This window comes from Phocoena sinus, chromosome 16 (genome assembly GCF_008692025.1).
Source record: "Phocoena sinus isolate mPhoSin1 chromosome 16, mPhoSin1.pri, whole genome shotgun sequence".
Taxonomy (NCBI): Eukaryota; Metazoa; Chordata; class Mammalia; order Artiodactyla; family Phocoenidae; genus Phocoena; species Phocoena sinus.
This window is the reverse complement of record NC_045778.1, coordinates 11,466,428-11,479,768: the sequence shown is the minus strand read 5'-3', so window position 1 is coordinate 11,479,768 and position 13,341 is coordinate 11,466,428. Positions and strand designations below refer to the sequence as shown.

At 49.6% G+C, this 13,341-nt stretch overlaps 1 protein-coding gene across 1 annotated transcript; it reads right to left on the bottom strand.

The window, feature by feature from the left end:
- Positions 1-9,022: 9,022 nt before the first annotated feature.
- FXYD4 (FXYD domain containing ion transport regulator 4) lies at positions 9,023-13,033 on the bottom strand. Its single transcript, XM_032608772.1, has 8 exons — positions 12,881-13,033; positions 11,438-11,497; positions 10,755-10,787; positions 10,617-10,640; positions 9,843-9,917; positions 9,701-9,737; positions 9,401-9,438; positions 9,023-9,215 (listed from the first exon to the last, which is right to left on the bottom strand). Exons 2-8 carry the CDS (start codon positions 11,475-11,477, stop codon positions 9,196-9,198), a joined length of 267 nt encoding a protein of 88 aa, XP_032464663.1. The 5' UTR covers positions 11,478-11,497; positions 12,881-13,033; the 3' UTR covers positions 9,023-9,195.
- Between the last annotated feature and the right edge of the window lie 308 nt (positions 13,034-13,341).

Genomic DNA, 13,341 nt, shown 5'->3' with positions numbered 1-13,341 from the left:
GGGCCCGTGAGCCATGTCCTCTGAGCCTGTGCATCCGGAGCCTGTGCTCCACAATGGGAGAGGCCACAACAGTGAGAGGCCTGCGTACCGCAAAAAAAATTGTCTATCTGGCAGTTGGAAACAAGTTCCAAATTTCAGGTAGCTCTGCACACAGCGATCCATCATTTTAAACTTAACACATACACTAAAACCATCAAGACTTTAAAGTGTGAATGAAGTTTATTAAAAAGAACTTTGCTTGATAGCTATTAACTTTCCCAGCTTTACTTTTCCACTTTAATAACTATACAATGTAGCCCAGTTATCCAAGTTTCACCAGCATTAATAGGATCTTTGTATGGTATCTTCATTTTAAGGCACTGGCCTCATTTACAGAGAAGCTGCTGTGTTAGCCAAGCCTCTGATGGTTTTATAGGTAGATTGGAGAGTCTTAGGCCTTTCCTGGCTTTTTTGGGCTTCACACCCCCACCCTGCCATTCTTCCCACTAGTGTTCTACAGACTCAGGTGGCTGGAGATAGGGCAGCAGCATAACCCAGTAATGCCAGAGGCAGAACTGGGAAGGTCAACTGAGAAGACTGGATAGCATAATTGGGGGGCAGGTGAGTTGTGCAGAGACCATACATCTGTTCTGGGCTGTGTTCACAGTCTGCTCATCTCATGAGTGACAGTCCACTGTAGGGAGGCAAAGGCCATCTGGGTTGTGAGAAAGACCCAGAGAAACCCAGGCAGAAAACCTGGGAGTTCATGAAACCTGTGATAGCAAGGGCTAGGATGTGATTAAAAGACCAAGGCTTGGGCTTCCCTGGTGGTGCAGTGGTTGGGAGTCCGCCTGCCGAAGCAGGGGATGCGGGTTCGTGCCCTGGTCCGGGAAGATCCCACAGGCCTGTGCTGTGGGCCATGGCCGCTGGGCCTGCGCGTCCGGAGCGTGTGCTCCGCAACGGGGGAGGCCACAGCAGTGAGAGGCCCGCATACCGCAAAAAAAAAAAGACAAGGCTTAATAGGGCAGTGAAGGTTCAAGGAGTACGTTTATTCCCCGTAGATCTTTGCTAATTTTGAGGTTCAGATATGGAAGGAGTGGGCTCCAAGAACCTGGGGTGGGAAATTGGGAATGTGCTAGATGCCCTTAAATCCCACAGTGACTCAAATTTCTGGGCCAGCAGCAGTTGCTTTGGTGCCTCTTATTAGAAGAAAGACTTATCCAGAGGCATCACCTGAGGTATGTGGTTGATCAGATAATATCTGCTCTCCAAGTCTGCTGGAAGAATGAGCTGGCAAACTGATGGTAAGCCAAATCCAGCCTGCCATATGGTTTAGTATATAGTATAACTCGTGAGCTAAGAATGGTTTCCAGTTGAGTCAATTTGGTGGCAGGAAACCCCAATTAATTAGAATCTCTCCCAAAAGAATACCATTCTTATTAGCAGACCTGTAGTTCAAAATACTGCTCTTAGTGTCTTAGTTTTATCCAAAAAAAATTTGTGAAAACTTCAAATTTCCCTTGGCCTGCAGAATTTTTACTATTTCTAGCCCCTTAAAGGAAATGACTGACTCCTGTTTCAGAAAACTAGTATCAGGGCTGAGTGTGGCACAGAAGGAAACTTCGGGGCCTGATTAGTATGTATGAACAGGAGCTGTAGCACACAAGGGGATCTTGAGGATGCTGGGCCAGAGGGTTGAGTATAAAACGATTGATGTGGGGCATCTCTTGTGACTCAGGATATAAATTCTAAGCATTCTTGGAGCCCATCCTAATCTAGAGTTGACCCTTGAAGCTTGGAGACGATGGCCAATAGGAGGAAGAGATGCTGGGTGTTGAGAAAGGGGGTTGGGGGACTCAGGTGGGCATGCTAGAGAAGATTAGTATTTAAGGCCAGAAAAAACACCAGCTAAAAGATGTTCTCCTGGAAGGATCCAAGGACATTCCACTAAATTCGATAACGTGCTGGTGAGGTGCACCAGCATTTTGAGACATTAATGGAAGCTCTTGGCCAGTGTTGGCAGTAGGAGAAAATAGGGGTAAAAGGATTCCAGAAGAGCAGAGATCAGGTGGTGGCAATCATCAGATGGTGAGGTAAGCATAATTGTCATGATGGGCACCAAAACCCTAAAGGCAGGAGGAGCCTTGAGCCGGCCAGATCTGTGGTGAAGGCTGTCAGACCTCTGTGTGTCCAGGAGTCATACAGGTACAGCTCTGAGGTTTGTTATATTTATTTCCAGAACAGAGCCAGGTCTCAGTCCCAGAGACCATCAACTGGAGTGGAGGAAGGGCCTGACAGCATTGCAACAACTATGTAATAAAGATTCTATACATCTTCTTCTCTGCGGCCAGGGGTAGGAAATGACCCGAGTCTCTTACATGCTGTTGGATAGGGGGTCTGAGTTGATACTGATACCAGGGCATCCAAAGTGCGATCATGGTCCTTCTGTTAAGATTGGGAGCATAGGAAGTCCAGGTGACATGTTCATTTCATTGTGGGTTAAACAGGTTTGCAGACCCCTTAGGTTATCTCCCTGAGCGAGTGGGAAGGGGTACCCTAGGCAGTTGACAGATACCCCACACTGGGTCCCTGGCTTGTGAAGAGTCGTCATGGTAGGAAAGGCCAAGAGGAACCTCTCAGAAGGCATTCCCCATCCAAGACAGTGAACAAAGGGGTTAGGGCCATGCTGAAACACGTAATAAAAAGGCAAGCCTAGCCCTTTTTATTTGCCTGCCTGTTCCCCAGAAAGAGCAGATGGATTCCAGCAGATGATAGCAAAAGACCAGGAACTTAACCGTGTAGTTGCCCCAGTCACAGCTCAGTGCTTAATGTGGCGTGTTTGCCCGGATAGATCAACAAGCCTCTGGGACTTGGGAAGCCCCTGACCTAGCGAATATGTTCTTTTCAAACAGAGTCAAGCAAAAGATTTTTTTAAAAATGACCTTATAACATGGACATCAGAACACATTCCCTGTCTTTTTCCAAGTGTATAGTAACTCCTGTTCTCTGTTACAATACAGTCTGGAGAGACATTGATCACCTTGCCATGATCCACTATATTGATGACATGCTCATTGGTCTTGGTGAGGAGGAAGCAGTGAGTACTTGGGATGCCGTAGGAAGACACCTACCTGTGTGCTAGGGGGTGGAAGAATTCAGGGCTCTGCCATATCAGGGACATTTTCAGGGTCTAATGGTCTTGGGCAGGGATTGGCTAACTAGGGTCCATGGGCCAAATCTGGCCTGCTGCCTGTTTTTGTAAATAGGTACACAGCCGTGTGCATTCATTTATTTTGTCTAGCCTGCTCTTGAGCTACACCGGCAGATAGATGAGTAGTTTCATCACAGACCATGTGGCCCACAAAGCCTAGCAGACACTTACTCTCTGAACCTTTATAGGAAATGTTTGCTGACCTCTGGACCTGGGCAGAACTGGAACATTTCCTCCAATGGAAAGGTCAAGGTACTGCATCACCAAGAAAGAAGCATAACTGTTGGTAGGACCTTTTGGATTTGGAGAAACCTTATTTTACACTTGAAAATAGTGCTCATACCCAATTACCAGGTGACTAGAAGGCTGCCTGGATTCTGCAAGCTGCCCTGCCATCTGCTACAAAGGACAGAGTAGGCTCCATCATCCAGGTATCTGTGTTCAAATGGTTTTGTGTGGTGTCTCTGATGTCTCACTACACAGTGGCAGCTCAGCCCCTGAGTGGTAGGAATCAACACAACGTTCTCTGCAGCAGGGAGCCGTTTACTATTCAAAGCAGCTCCTGGAGCTACTGTGCTCACCCTGCACTGAGTGTTAGCAGTTGCATCAAGTCCTGAAGCTCTTCTACGGTATCTCAGTTTTGGTTTTAGTTTTTGTGTAAAAATTCTTGGACATTTTGTTAGACTTGTTTCTAGGTATTTTATTATATTTTAAATGGTGTCTTTTAAATTTCTCTTGCTGAGAGTTTGTTCCTGGGACTAGAAATACAAGGATTAAAAAAAACAAAACAAAACTGGATTTTTATATTGACATTTGTGGTCTTGCTAAAATCTTTTACCTATGCTGATTTAAATGTAGATTCTTTGGATTTTCTACAAAGTCATGCCATTTGCAAATAATGACATTTTGATTAATTTCTTTCTAATCCTTATGTACTTTTTTCTTTGCCTTGTTGCAAAGAAAGGTAAGTTTATTTTTTATCATTAGGAAATGTGATGCTGCACATTTGGGGTCAGAGGGCATCTTATTGAAAGCTTTCAATAACATTCCTCCATTAAAATACTGGTTTTTGGTTGCATACCCTTTATTTAGGAGATTTCCATTTACTTAAGGTTTAGTATAAATTTATTTTTTAATCGCTAGTAAATGTTGGATTTTATTTAATACTTTTTCCTTCTTGTGTGTGTATTCCTTTTATCTATCTTCCAATGACTCATTCTCTTCAGCTAAGTCTAATTGGTTGTTAAACATCCATTATGTTTAAGAACTGATGAACTTTTAGTTGTAAAATTTTCTTAATTTTTTTTTTTTTACATAATGTAGAAAAATTAATTTTTTCACAATTCTGGTTGCAAGAAGCCAAAATTAAGGTGCAGGCAAGGCCATTCTCCCTCTGAAGTCCCTGAGGAAGAATCCTTGCCTCTTCTAGCCTTGGTGCCTGCCGGCAGTCTTGGTGTTCTTTAGCTTGCAGCTGCATCCTTCCCTCTCTGCCTGGGGTGGCACACGGCCTTCTCCCTGTGTCCAAATTGTCCTCCTTTTAGGGGGACACCAGTCATTGGATTAGGGTCCATCCTAATCCAGTATGACCTCTTTTTAAAATGATTTTATCTGCAAAGATTCTATTTCCAAATAAGGTCACAGTCTCAAGTACTGGGGATTAGGAATTGAACATATCTTTTTGGAGGACACAATTTAACCAAAAACACAGGTTTAATTTTCTTCTGAAAATCTCCATATAGCTCATTCCTTGAACACATTACTCACAGTTTTTAAAGTCTGATCGTTCCAACATCTACATTTCTGTGTTTATGTTGTCTGTCTGGCTTAAGTTTGTCATTTATGCATGGATATTTTTTGTAGGGTACCGGATATTGTGTACTTAAGTTGTAGGCATAGGATGACTATAAGACCTATGTGTTGTTATTATCTGTGAGGGGATTGGTGGAAGGAATGCAACCAGATTTCTTAAAATTACCCTGAGAACATGAGAAGCCTAAAATGACCAATATGCATTCGGTGGGAATCATAAAACAACAATCTGAAAACAAGTAAACCTGTGAGCCCAAACTCAGAAAATTCTTGAGGTGCCAGTTTGAATTTACATTATTGTAGGGGTAGGAGACCACATCAAATAAATCAGTAAAATATAAGTAGTATGTGAATTAGGGCCGAGTACAAAGAGAAGAAGCAGTGAACAGTGATGAGAGGTCGCATGTTGGTGGTACAGCTATAGAGTGGCCCGGCCCGGAGGCCTCCTGAAAGGGCAGGGCCTAAAGGAGGAAGGGAATTGGTGATGCAGGGATGCTGGGGAATTGGGACAATGTCCAGCAGAGGGAGGGAAGCGCAGCGCCCTGAGGTAAGGCTGCAGCCCAAACTGTGTTCATTAATACAACACTGCCTGGGACTACTACTCAGCAAAATAAAGTAATGAACTATTGGTTCATGTAACAATCTGGAGCTCCAGAGAATTATAGAATACTCTGATTGTATAGCAGACTTTTATCCTTGATTATTTCTAAGTGCTGGGTTAGAATTTGGTTTATCTTCTAAGTGAGCTATCTCTGTAATGTTCCAGTTTTCTGTAATAAGCATGAAAGATGCTTGCATTTGGAAAAAAATAAGATTGTTTAAATAAAAAGTGGGGAGGGATACATAGTCCCCAAGAAGGTACAGTCCTTGGGGTCTCTCTCAGATAGTGATAAATACCAGAAAAGGCAGTGTAGCCTAGTCGTTCAGAAATGGCTCATAAGTAAGATGACCTGTGAGAACCTAGGTCTCTTATGCACAGTGGGCATAATATGAATCCACATCACATAGGCTGCTGGGAAAATCAACATGTGTGAAGTGTTTGTAACAGTGCCCATAAAGTACTAAGTGTTCAATTACCCTTTGCTTTCTCTGGTTCTTTCCTGGTCAGCCCCCCATCTAGGAGATGACAAGAGGTGGGAATTGAGACAAAGCCAGCCTCCCTACACCCCCAACCCCCTGTTCCCCAGGGAAAACAGGCCCAAGGAAGGGGTCTCTGAGGCACAGCAAGTAATTCCACACGGTGAAGCCTGGGCAGAGGCTCCTCCCATCCTATGACTGACTACCTTTCCCACTCCCTACTCCTGGGAGGAAAGAGAGGAGAGCTTATTTCCCTTGGGAATCAGCAGCCCAACTCCAGGGCCCATGCGCCAGCCTCACAGGCTAACACCGACTCCATCCTGCATGGCTCTCTCCTGCCACCTTCCCATCACAGTCCGTGACTTTTCCCAACCATGATTAACCCAGGCTCCCAGATGCCCTCCATTAGCCCCTTGCCCCAGCCTTGGTTGGACAGGTAGAATCAGCCTAAACCACCAGGCAGGAGCCTGTACTGTAGAAAGCCAGGCTCACTGACTTAACAATGACGGAGCTGCACACGTTGGGGGTATGGGGGTCGTGGGGCCCTTCGGTTGCTTATGGAACATGAGGAAACTGGCGTTTGTTCAGGCGAAATTGGACAGGCTGTTTGGCAGGCTGAAAGCAGATCATGACTGTGTGTAGCTGGTCTCCACCGCAAAGCGGAGCTGGGAAACCAAAACGTTAAGATGGATGTGGAATATTGCGCCAGAAACCCCTCTTCCGGGGCAGGACGCCCGGGTAGGAATTGAAGCTGAATCTCGCGTCAAAGTGATTTAGGTTACCCTGGCAGCATGGGGTTTTCTTCTTACTGATTGGATTTCAAACAGCAGAGCATCTCACCGTTTGTGATGGTAGGAACCCGAGTTTCTAAAAGAAAGCAGTTGTCGGTCACTAAGAAGGGGGCGCGTTCTGCCAATATCGCTTCCGCGTCTGCCACTCTAGCCCCACGTAAGGCCACAGACTTTGCTTTCTTAGGCGGAGCTCATTTTTACATTCTCCAATGCAACCCATTCACACCAGCATCCTCCTGTGTCCAAGGAGGAGAGGGACATGCACCCCACTCCCCAGGACGAAAAGGCGGGGTCGGAGGCCGCCTTTGGGCGGATGACGCTGCGGCGCGTCCGGGCTATGCCGTTCCTTGGGCTCCGCGCGCCTGCGCTCCTGCCTTCTTCCTGCCGCCGCATGCGCAGATCCGGGTCCCTCGATTGATTCCCAGCTCGGGATGGGGCAAAATTCTCCCTGCAGTGGCCGCACCTGCTTCCTCGTTGATCTCATCACCTACGTGCCAGTCACACCGACGTTCCTCTGGTTCTCAAAAGGCAAGAAACCATTGTTCCCTCTACCAGGAAAGAAGTTTGCGCAGCTGGCCCCTCCCACCATTCACCTTTGAGGATTCAGCTCAGATGTCACTTCTTGACCTGACCACATCACCCACTGCTGCCCATGCACCCAGCCGCTGCAGCACGCTTGTTTTACTTTCTTCATAGCATGTATCTGGTTCAGAATGCTGGGTTCTTAAAGGCCTAAGAGGCCCCCCGTAGCTCCCTGCCCCACTTCCCTCACCTACCTTGGACCGTGAGTGGCTGCAATTTCAGCCAGGTATCCTGAGTCCCACTCAGGTTCTTGGAGTTCCTGCTGTAGCTCTGGGCCAGCCTTGGAACTGTCCCCTCATCCTGCTTATGTGTCCTATTCAAGGGCCCTAAACAGGTCTGTGATCCTCATTTTTATTTATTTATTTAGGCCACACTGGGTCTTAGTTGCAGCACACGAGATCTTTGTTGCGGCATGCGTGTGGGATCTAGTTCCCCGACCAGGGATTGAACCCAGGCCCCCTGCATTGGGAGTGCGGAGTCTTACCCACTGGACCACCAGGGAAGTTCCTGTGACCCTCGTTTTTAGATCTCAGGGTCTGGGAGGGCTGCAGACCAGGAAGTGGGGTCCTCAGCCTCTAGAATCCCTTGTGCTGGCCTCCTGACTACAGCCAACAAGTCTTGGATCCACTATACTTTCCAGAGGATCTAGTATCACGCTGGGAAATGGGTGGAAGGTTTGGAGCAGGGTACCATTAGAGAGCTGGCTTGAAGCAACAGCAAGACAGGTGGCTGCCCCATCAGCCCAGACCCAGACTGTGAGCCACTGCCTGGCAGGGACAGGGCAGACGTCTGCTGCCCCAGCCTGTCTCCACCCCAGGGTCTCTGCCAGTATGCCTCAGCTCCTCCCACCTTAGGATATGGAGGTTGGCAAGCGGGGTGAGGCTGCAGGATGAACAGGCTGCCCAGGTGGGAGGGCCGTTTCCCCAGCCCCACCCCGTGCATGCTGGGGCCTTTCAAGTGAGGTATTCCAGAAATGGACTTTGGACATACTGAGACCCAGATTGGCATGGATGGGTTTTGTTTCTAAAAGGCACTATGCAGGGCTTGCTGGGATGTTGCTTATAGTGGGGGTCTCACGGGACATTACCTAGAGTGGGGGAAGGGTCCATGGGTTGGTCTGAGAATTTCATAGGGTTTTACTGGGGTGAGTTAGTGAAGAAATTGCTCCATTTCCTGGGCTGTGTGAGCACTCACTGAGTGAGGTGGGGTCTTAGCAGAGGGCAAACGACTGGGGATCATTCTAGGTTACAGGATGTCATGGGTATCTGGGTCATCGGGACTTATAAGGTCTCCAGGCAAGGTGTGGAAACTGTAAGGTTCTTTGATAGAACATTGAGATGTCTTGCATCATGCATGCGTGAGGCAGGAGATCAATTATCAGGAGGTCCTCAAAGTGGGGGGCATGCTGGGAATGGCTTCAGGACAGATATGTGGCCACAGGATGCATCAGCAATCTATGGGACACCCCCCCCCCGTCCCGCTGAGGGTCCTGGACTTTCCTGAGCAAGATTTCCTTGTCCCTTTCCAGCCTGCCTGTCCCTAACCAGACCCACAGAAGGTTGTAAGACCACAGGAGGGAGGAGAAAAGTTTAATTTAGAAATAAGCTCTGGACAGCCTCCTGAGCATAAGGGAGCCTAAGGGCCCACCCTTGGAGAGAAAGGCCATCATGGAGGGTAAAGCCCCCCCAAGGGGGAGGGGACAGTATGGGAGCTGGTGCAGGAGGTGCCGTGAAGCCGGTCCTGTGCTCAGCAGGTACTGGCAGAGCCTGTGGAGAGAATGGAGGTCAGGTCTTCACAAACTGGGTCACTCCACGGACACCCCCCTCAGCCTCAGGTGACCCCAAGGCAGGCTGGCTCAGGACAGTCTGCCTTACAGCATAAAATTTATTAATTCTCAAATTATATGGCTATCCTGCCTGAGTGCCTGGAAGCCCCTCGAAGCCTGTCTCACCTGGAGTGATGAGTGGAACAGCTTTCTCGGGTAAGGAGCTGAGAAAGGAACACGTCACATTAGCATCCTCAAGCCTTCTGTCCTTTTCCCCCACCAAGATTCCTGGTGCCACTTTACACAATACGAAGCGTCAGAGCTTTCCCTGATTTGGGGTCCTTCAGGGTTGATGAGCTGTGAATGACAAATCCCACTGCAAGCCCAGGGACAGCCCGGGGGCTGTCCTCTTTCTCCAAATTGTAGGGCTTTACCGCCAGATAGCTCTGCTCTGGTCAAGGTGCACACACCAGGGCCCTGTCTCACCTGTGCTTATGATCTTGCTTGCATTTGCATTTGCCACCTGTGAAGGAAGAGACAGCCAGTTCAAAGAGCCTGGGGAGCCTGAGCCACCCCCTTCCCAGCTGCTCCCCACCCCCACCCCGGCCCCACCAGTCCCACTGCTCACTCAGGGCGAACAAGATTCCAGCGATGCACAGGAGCGCCGCACAGATCACCCCGCCCAGCTGCAGGCCTTCCCAGTCTAGAGGAGCATAGAGAGTGAGCTGGCACCAGCCTGGCTCCAGCCCAGTCGTTCAACAGATAGTTATGACCACCTGCTTGTACAGATGCACTTACATTCCAGGCAACAAGAAAGACAAGCCAGTAAGTACATCATCTAATATCTGGTGGGAACAAGTGATAGGAAGAAAAAACAAGCAGAAGAGCACAGAAAAAGAATGGGCTTTGAAGAATGATCCAGGAAGGCTTTTCTGAAAGGTGGCGTTTGAGCTGAGACCTGGAGCACATGAGGACTGTGTTGGGGGACAGTGCCAGGCAGAGGGAGCGGAAACCTGCTTGGGGCGTTGTCAGGCAGCAAGGAGCTGGTCCTGGGGAAGGCAAGAGAGAGTGAGTTGAAGAAAGGAGATTAGCCAGGTGCCTCTAGCCCCTTTCCCTGGAAGTCTTCCTAAACATCCTGTGGGCACCTTACCTCCTTGCTGGAATGAAGTTCTCCCAAAGACCATGTTATGAGTCGGCCTGTCACTCTTTTAGTCGACGACGACGATGACGACGACTCTGGTTCTTTAATCCCCAGTCTCAGCCCCATCCTGCCCCTCCTTCCCTGTTCCCTCAAGCCCCTCTCTGTCTACACTGGGCTCCACATCACCCCTCACCAACCCCTAGCATAGAGGTCCAGGATAGGCAAGGGTAGGGGTGGGGGGCAAGGGATATCAGCTCTTACCATAGTAGAAGGGACTGTCTTTATCTGCAGGAAAGAAAACATAAAAAAAATAAATAAGGACCAGAGCCAGGAGGCAGGATGTGGGGTCTTAGGGCCAGCTAAGGCAGGGCCAGCAGGGCAGTTTGGGGCCTTACTCACCAACCAGGTCATTGGCTTCCAGGACGGGGAGGCCTGGGTGAGAGAAGCAGAGGGACTGGCTGTTAATTCATGGCACTGGTCTCAAAATGAATCAGCAGCCAGGACCCCAGCCTAGAGGCGCAAGGACAGCCAGCTTCGTTGGGACTCTGGGGAGGTGGGATGGAGGGGCCCTGAGGTCACCGGTTCCTTTCCTCACACCTTCCGCACCCCCAAACAGACCTGGGATTTTGTCTCCTACTTCCTGGTCTTTGTGCCCGCCCCCCACCCCCCCACCCCCGCCCTCCGTCCCCACCCCCCCCAGCCCTTCCAGCAATTTCTCAGGCTTCCTGCTATTCTTTCTTACACTCAAAATGGGATGGTGTGTTGGTATCTTTTTACCCTCTCCTGAAAAGCTTCCTACACAGGTCATGGCTAATGCTCTGCCTCCTAAAGAAGTAGGGAATGCTGTTCTCTTCATGCCAACAGATGGTTAGCTCCCAAAGTTCCATTAACCCGGGTAACTTTTGCAATAGCTACTTCCTACCTGTACCGTTACTTCCTTTATGTTTCTCTTTAAGTTGACAGTTGAAATGAAAACACATTCATTCAACATCAGGCCCCCTTTGTGAGATGCTGTCCTGGTTTTCACAGCCTTGGTGGGTGGGTGGGTGAGTGACAGCAGGGTCACCTCTGGGAGGACTCACCTGCCAGCAGGAGGAGAAGGCCCCGGACCACTCCCTCCATGACACAGCGGCAGGACTCGGCTGCAGGGGAAGGGGGCAGGCTGGGGTCAGACAGCCCCGACTGGCCCCAGGCTCACGGCACTTGGTGGCACAAATCTCAAGGCTGCCCTTGCTTATGGGGTCGACTTAGAAAAGTTACTAATTTGTTTCCTTGTCTAGAGATGATAATAGTAATGCCTTGTGGAGTTAAGTGCTTAGAGCAGTGCCTGTGCATAGTAAGTGCCATATGCGGTTTTGTTAAAATCTGGTAATCAGATGCCTGACACACCATCAGGAGAGCAGGGCTGCTGTTCTAACTCAGGCTTTGGTGCCTGCCTTCCTGACCCCTGGCTCAAAGGGCTAAGGTTTTCAGGCCTTGGGCTATCCAAAGGTCTGGGCCTGGGGCACTACCAGGCTGAATTCCAAGATAGCCTCCACCTAGGGCATGCCCAGGACTCCTCTGAGTGAACAGCTGGGCAGGGGAAGCGGAGGCATTGGGGGCAGGTGCCAGGGACAGGTGCCAGGGACAGGCAAGAGCCTCCCACCTCAGCCCTGGCCAAGCCCTGCTCCAGGTAGCCCCAAATTCCACTCTCAGAGTACAGACTGCTGTTGGCAGGAAACTGCCTGTTGGGTGGGACATGGCTCCTTCTTTCTCCTTAGGGTGGGAACTATCCATATCTTCATTTACTAGTCCCTAGGGTGGCTGTGTCCTTGAGATAAGACTGCTACCAGCTTTCTGCCTATTGTTAGCCTCAGGCAGGCATAGGGGTCGTCAGTGTTCCAGACTGCAACCCCAGTTATTACGTGCCAGAGAATTCCTCTCTCAGCCACTTAACAGCTGTGTGACTCAGCTGGGTTACTTAGCCTCTCTGTGCTTCAGTGCCCTGTAAAAATGAGGATAATTATAATAGCAACCTCATAAGGTTATAACTGAATTACATGAGTTACTATATGTTAAGCCTAAGAATAGCGTGTAGCACATAGTTAAGTACTGAAACGTGTTACGATAAGTAAATGTACAAGTACACGGGTCCTTTTGCCATAGGAAGGAGGAACTATTAACACGCTCCTTGGGAACATGGGCGTCTGTTGGCTCTGAGCAATTTCCAAACCTGGCCCTCCTTTGGCCAATCTGTCTCTCCCTGCCCCTTCCACCACCCTGGAATTCCTGGATCGTGAGGGTCACAACTCCACTTTACATATTCTTTGGCCAAAGACTGGCTCCTGTTTCCTCTAGCCTCCACCCCACCTTCCTTCCATATGACAGTGGGCACAGAGCAGGCAGCCTCCAGTCCTCCAGTCCCCCAAACACACACACGTTACTGAGAATACTCAGGCAGCTACCACCCCTTCCTCAGACTGATACCCGCTCTGCCCCCATCCCTTTTCCCAGGAGCCCCGAAGTCCTGGTGGAAACTTGCTCACCTGAGAGCTGAGTGCAGAGAGCTGGTCTGAGGAGGCTCCTGGAGCTGCGTCCAGCCCAGGTGGGTTCCAGCTTTTTAAGCCCAGCAGCCCCGCCCAGGGCAACAATACTCTTGGGCCGAAGGAACTGGTCAGATTCCTTAAGATTCCTGCGGCTCCCTCTCCCCAGTGCACTCTTAAAGGAGACGGCTCACCTGCCACACCCGCCGAACAGAGGGAGGGCCCCAGGCCCTCTCAGAAGCTAAGCGGAGGGAGGGGAGGGTTGGGCCTCAGACCCGTCTCGTGAGAAGGGGGCTTTCAGTTTCTTTAGCTCACCTAGATCCTAAACGAGGGGCCCAGAAATGTGTGGAAGGGGACAAGATATTTCTGGGTACTTGGGCCAGAAGTGCGGGTTCCAGGACTTCGGGGGGGGCGGGCGTTCCGGGAACATCGTGTCAGCGAGGCGGTGGGGCTGGCCTTGAGGC

Excerpts from the sequence above, each read along its gene's own strand:
- FXYD4 (XM_032608772.1), bottom strand. The coding sequence starts at position 11,477 with ATGGAGGGAGTGGTCCGGGGCCTTCTCCTCCTGCTGGCAG. Across the intron at positions 9,918-10,616 it reads AGACAGTCCCTTCTACTATG|ACTGGGAAGGCCTGCAGCTG; the intron begins GTAAGAGCTGAT and ends ATGCTCCTCTAG. Across the intron at positions 9,216-9,400 it reads TGTTCCACTCATCACTCCAG|GCTCTGCCAGTACCTGCTGA; the intron begins GTGAGACAGGCT and ends TTCTCTCCACAG.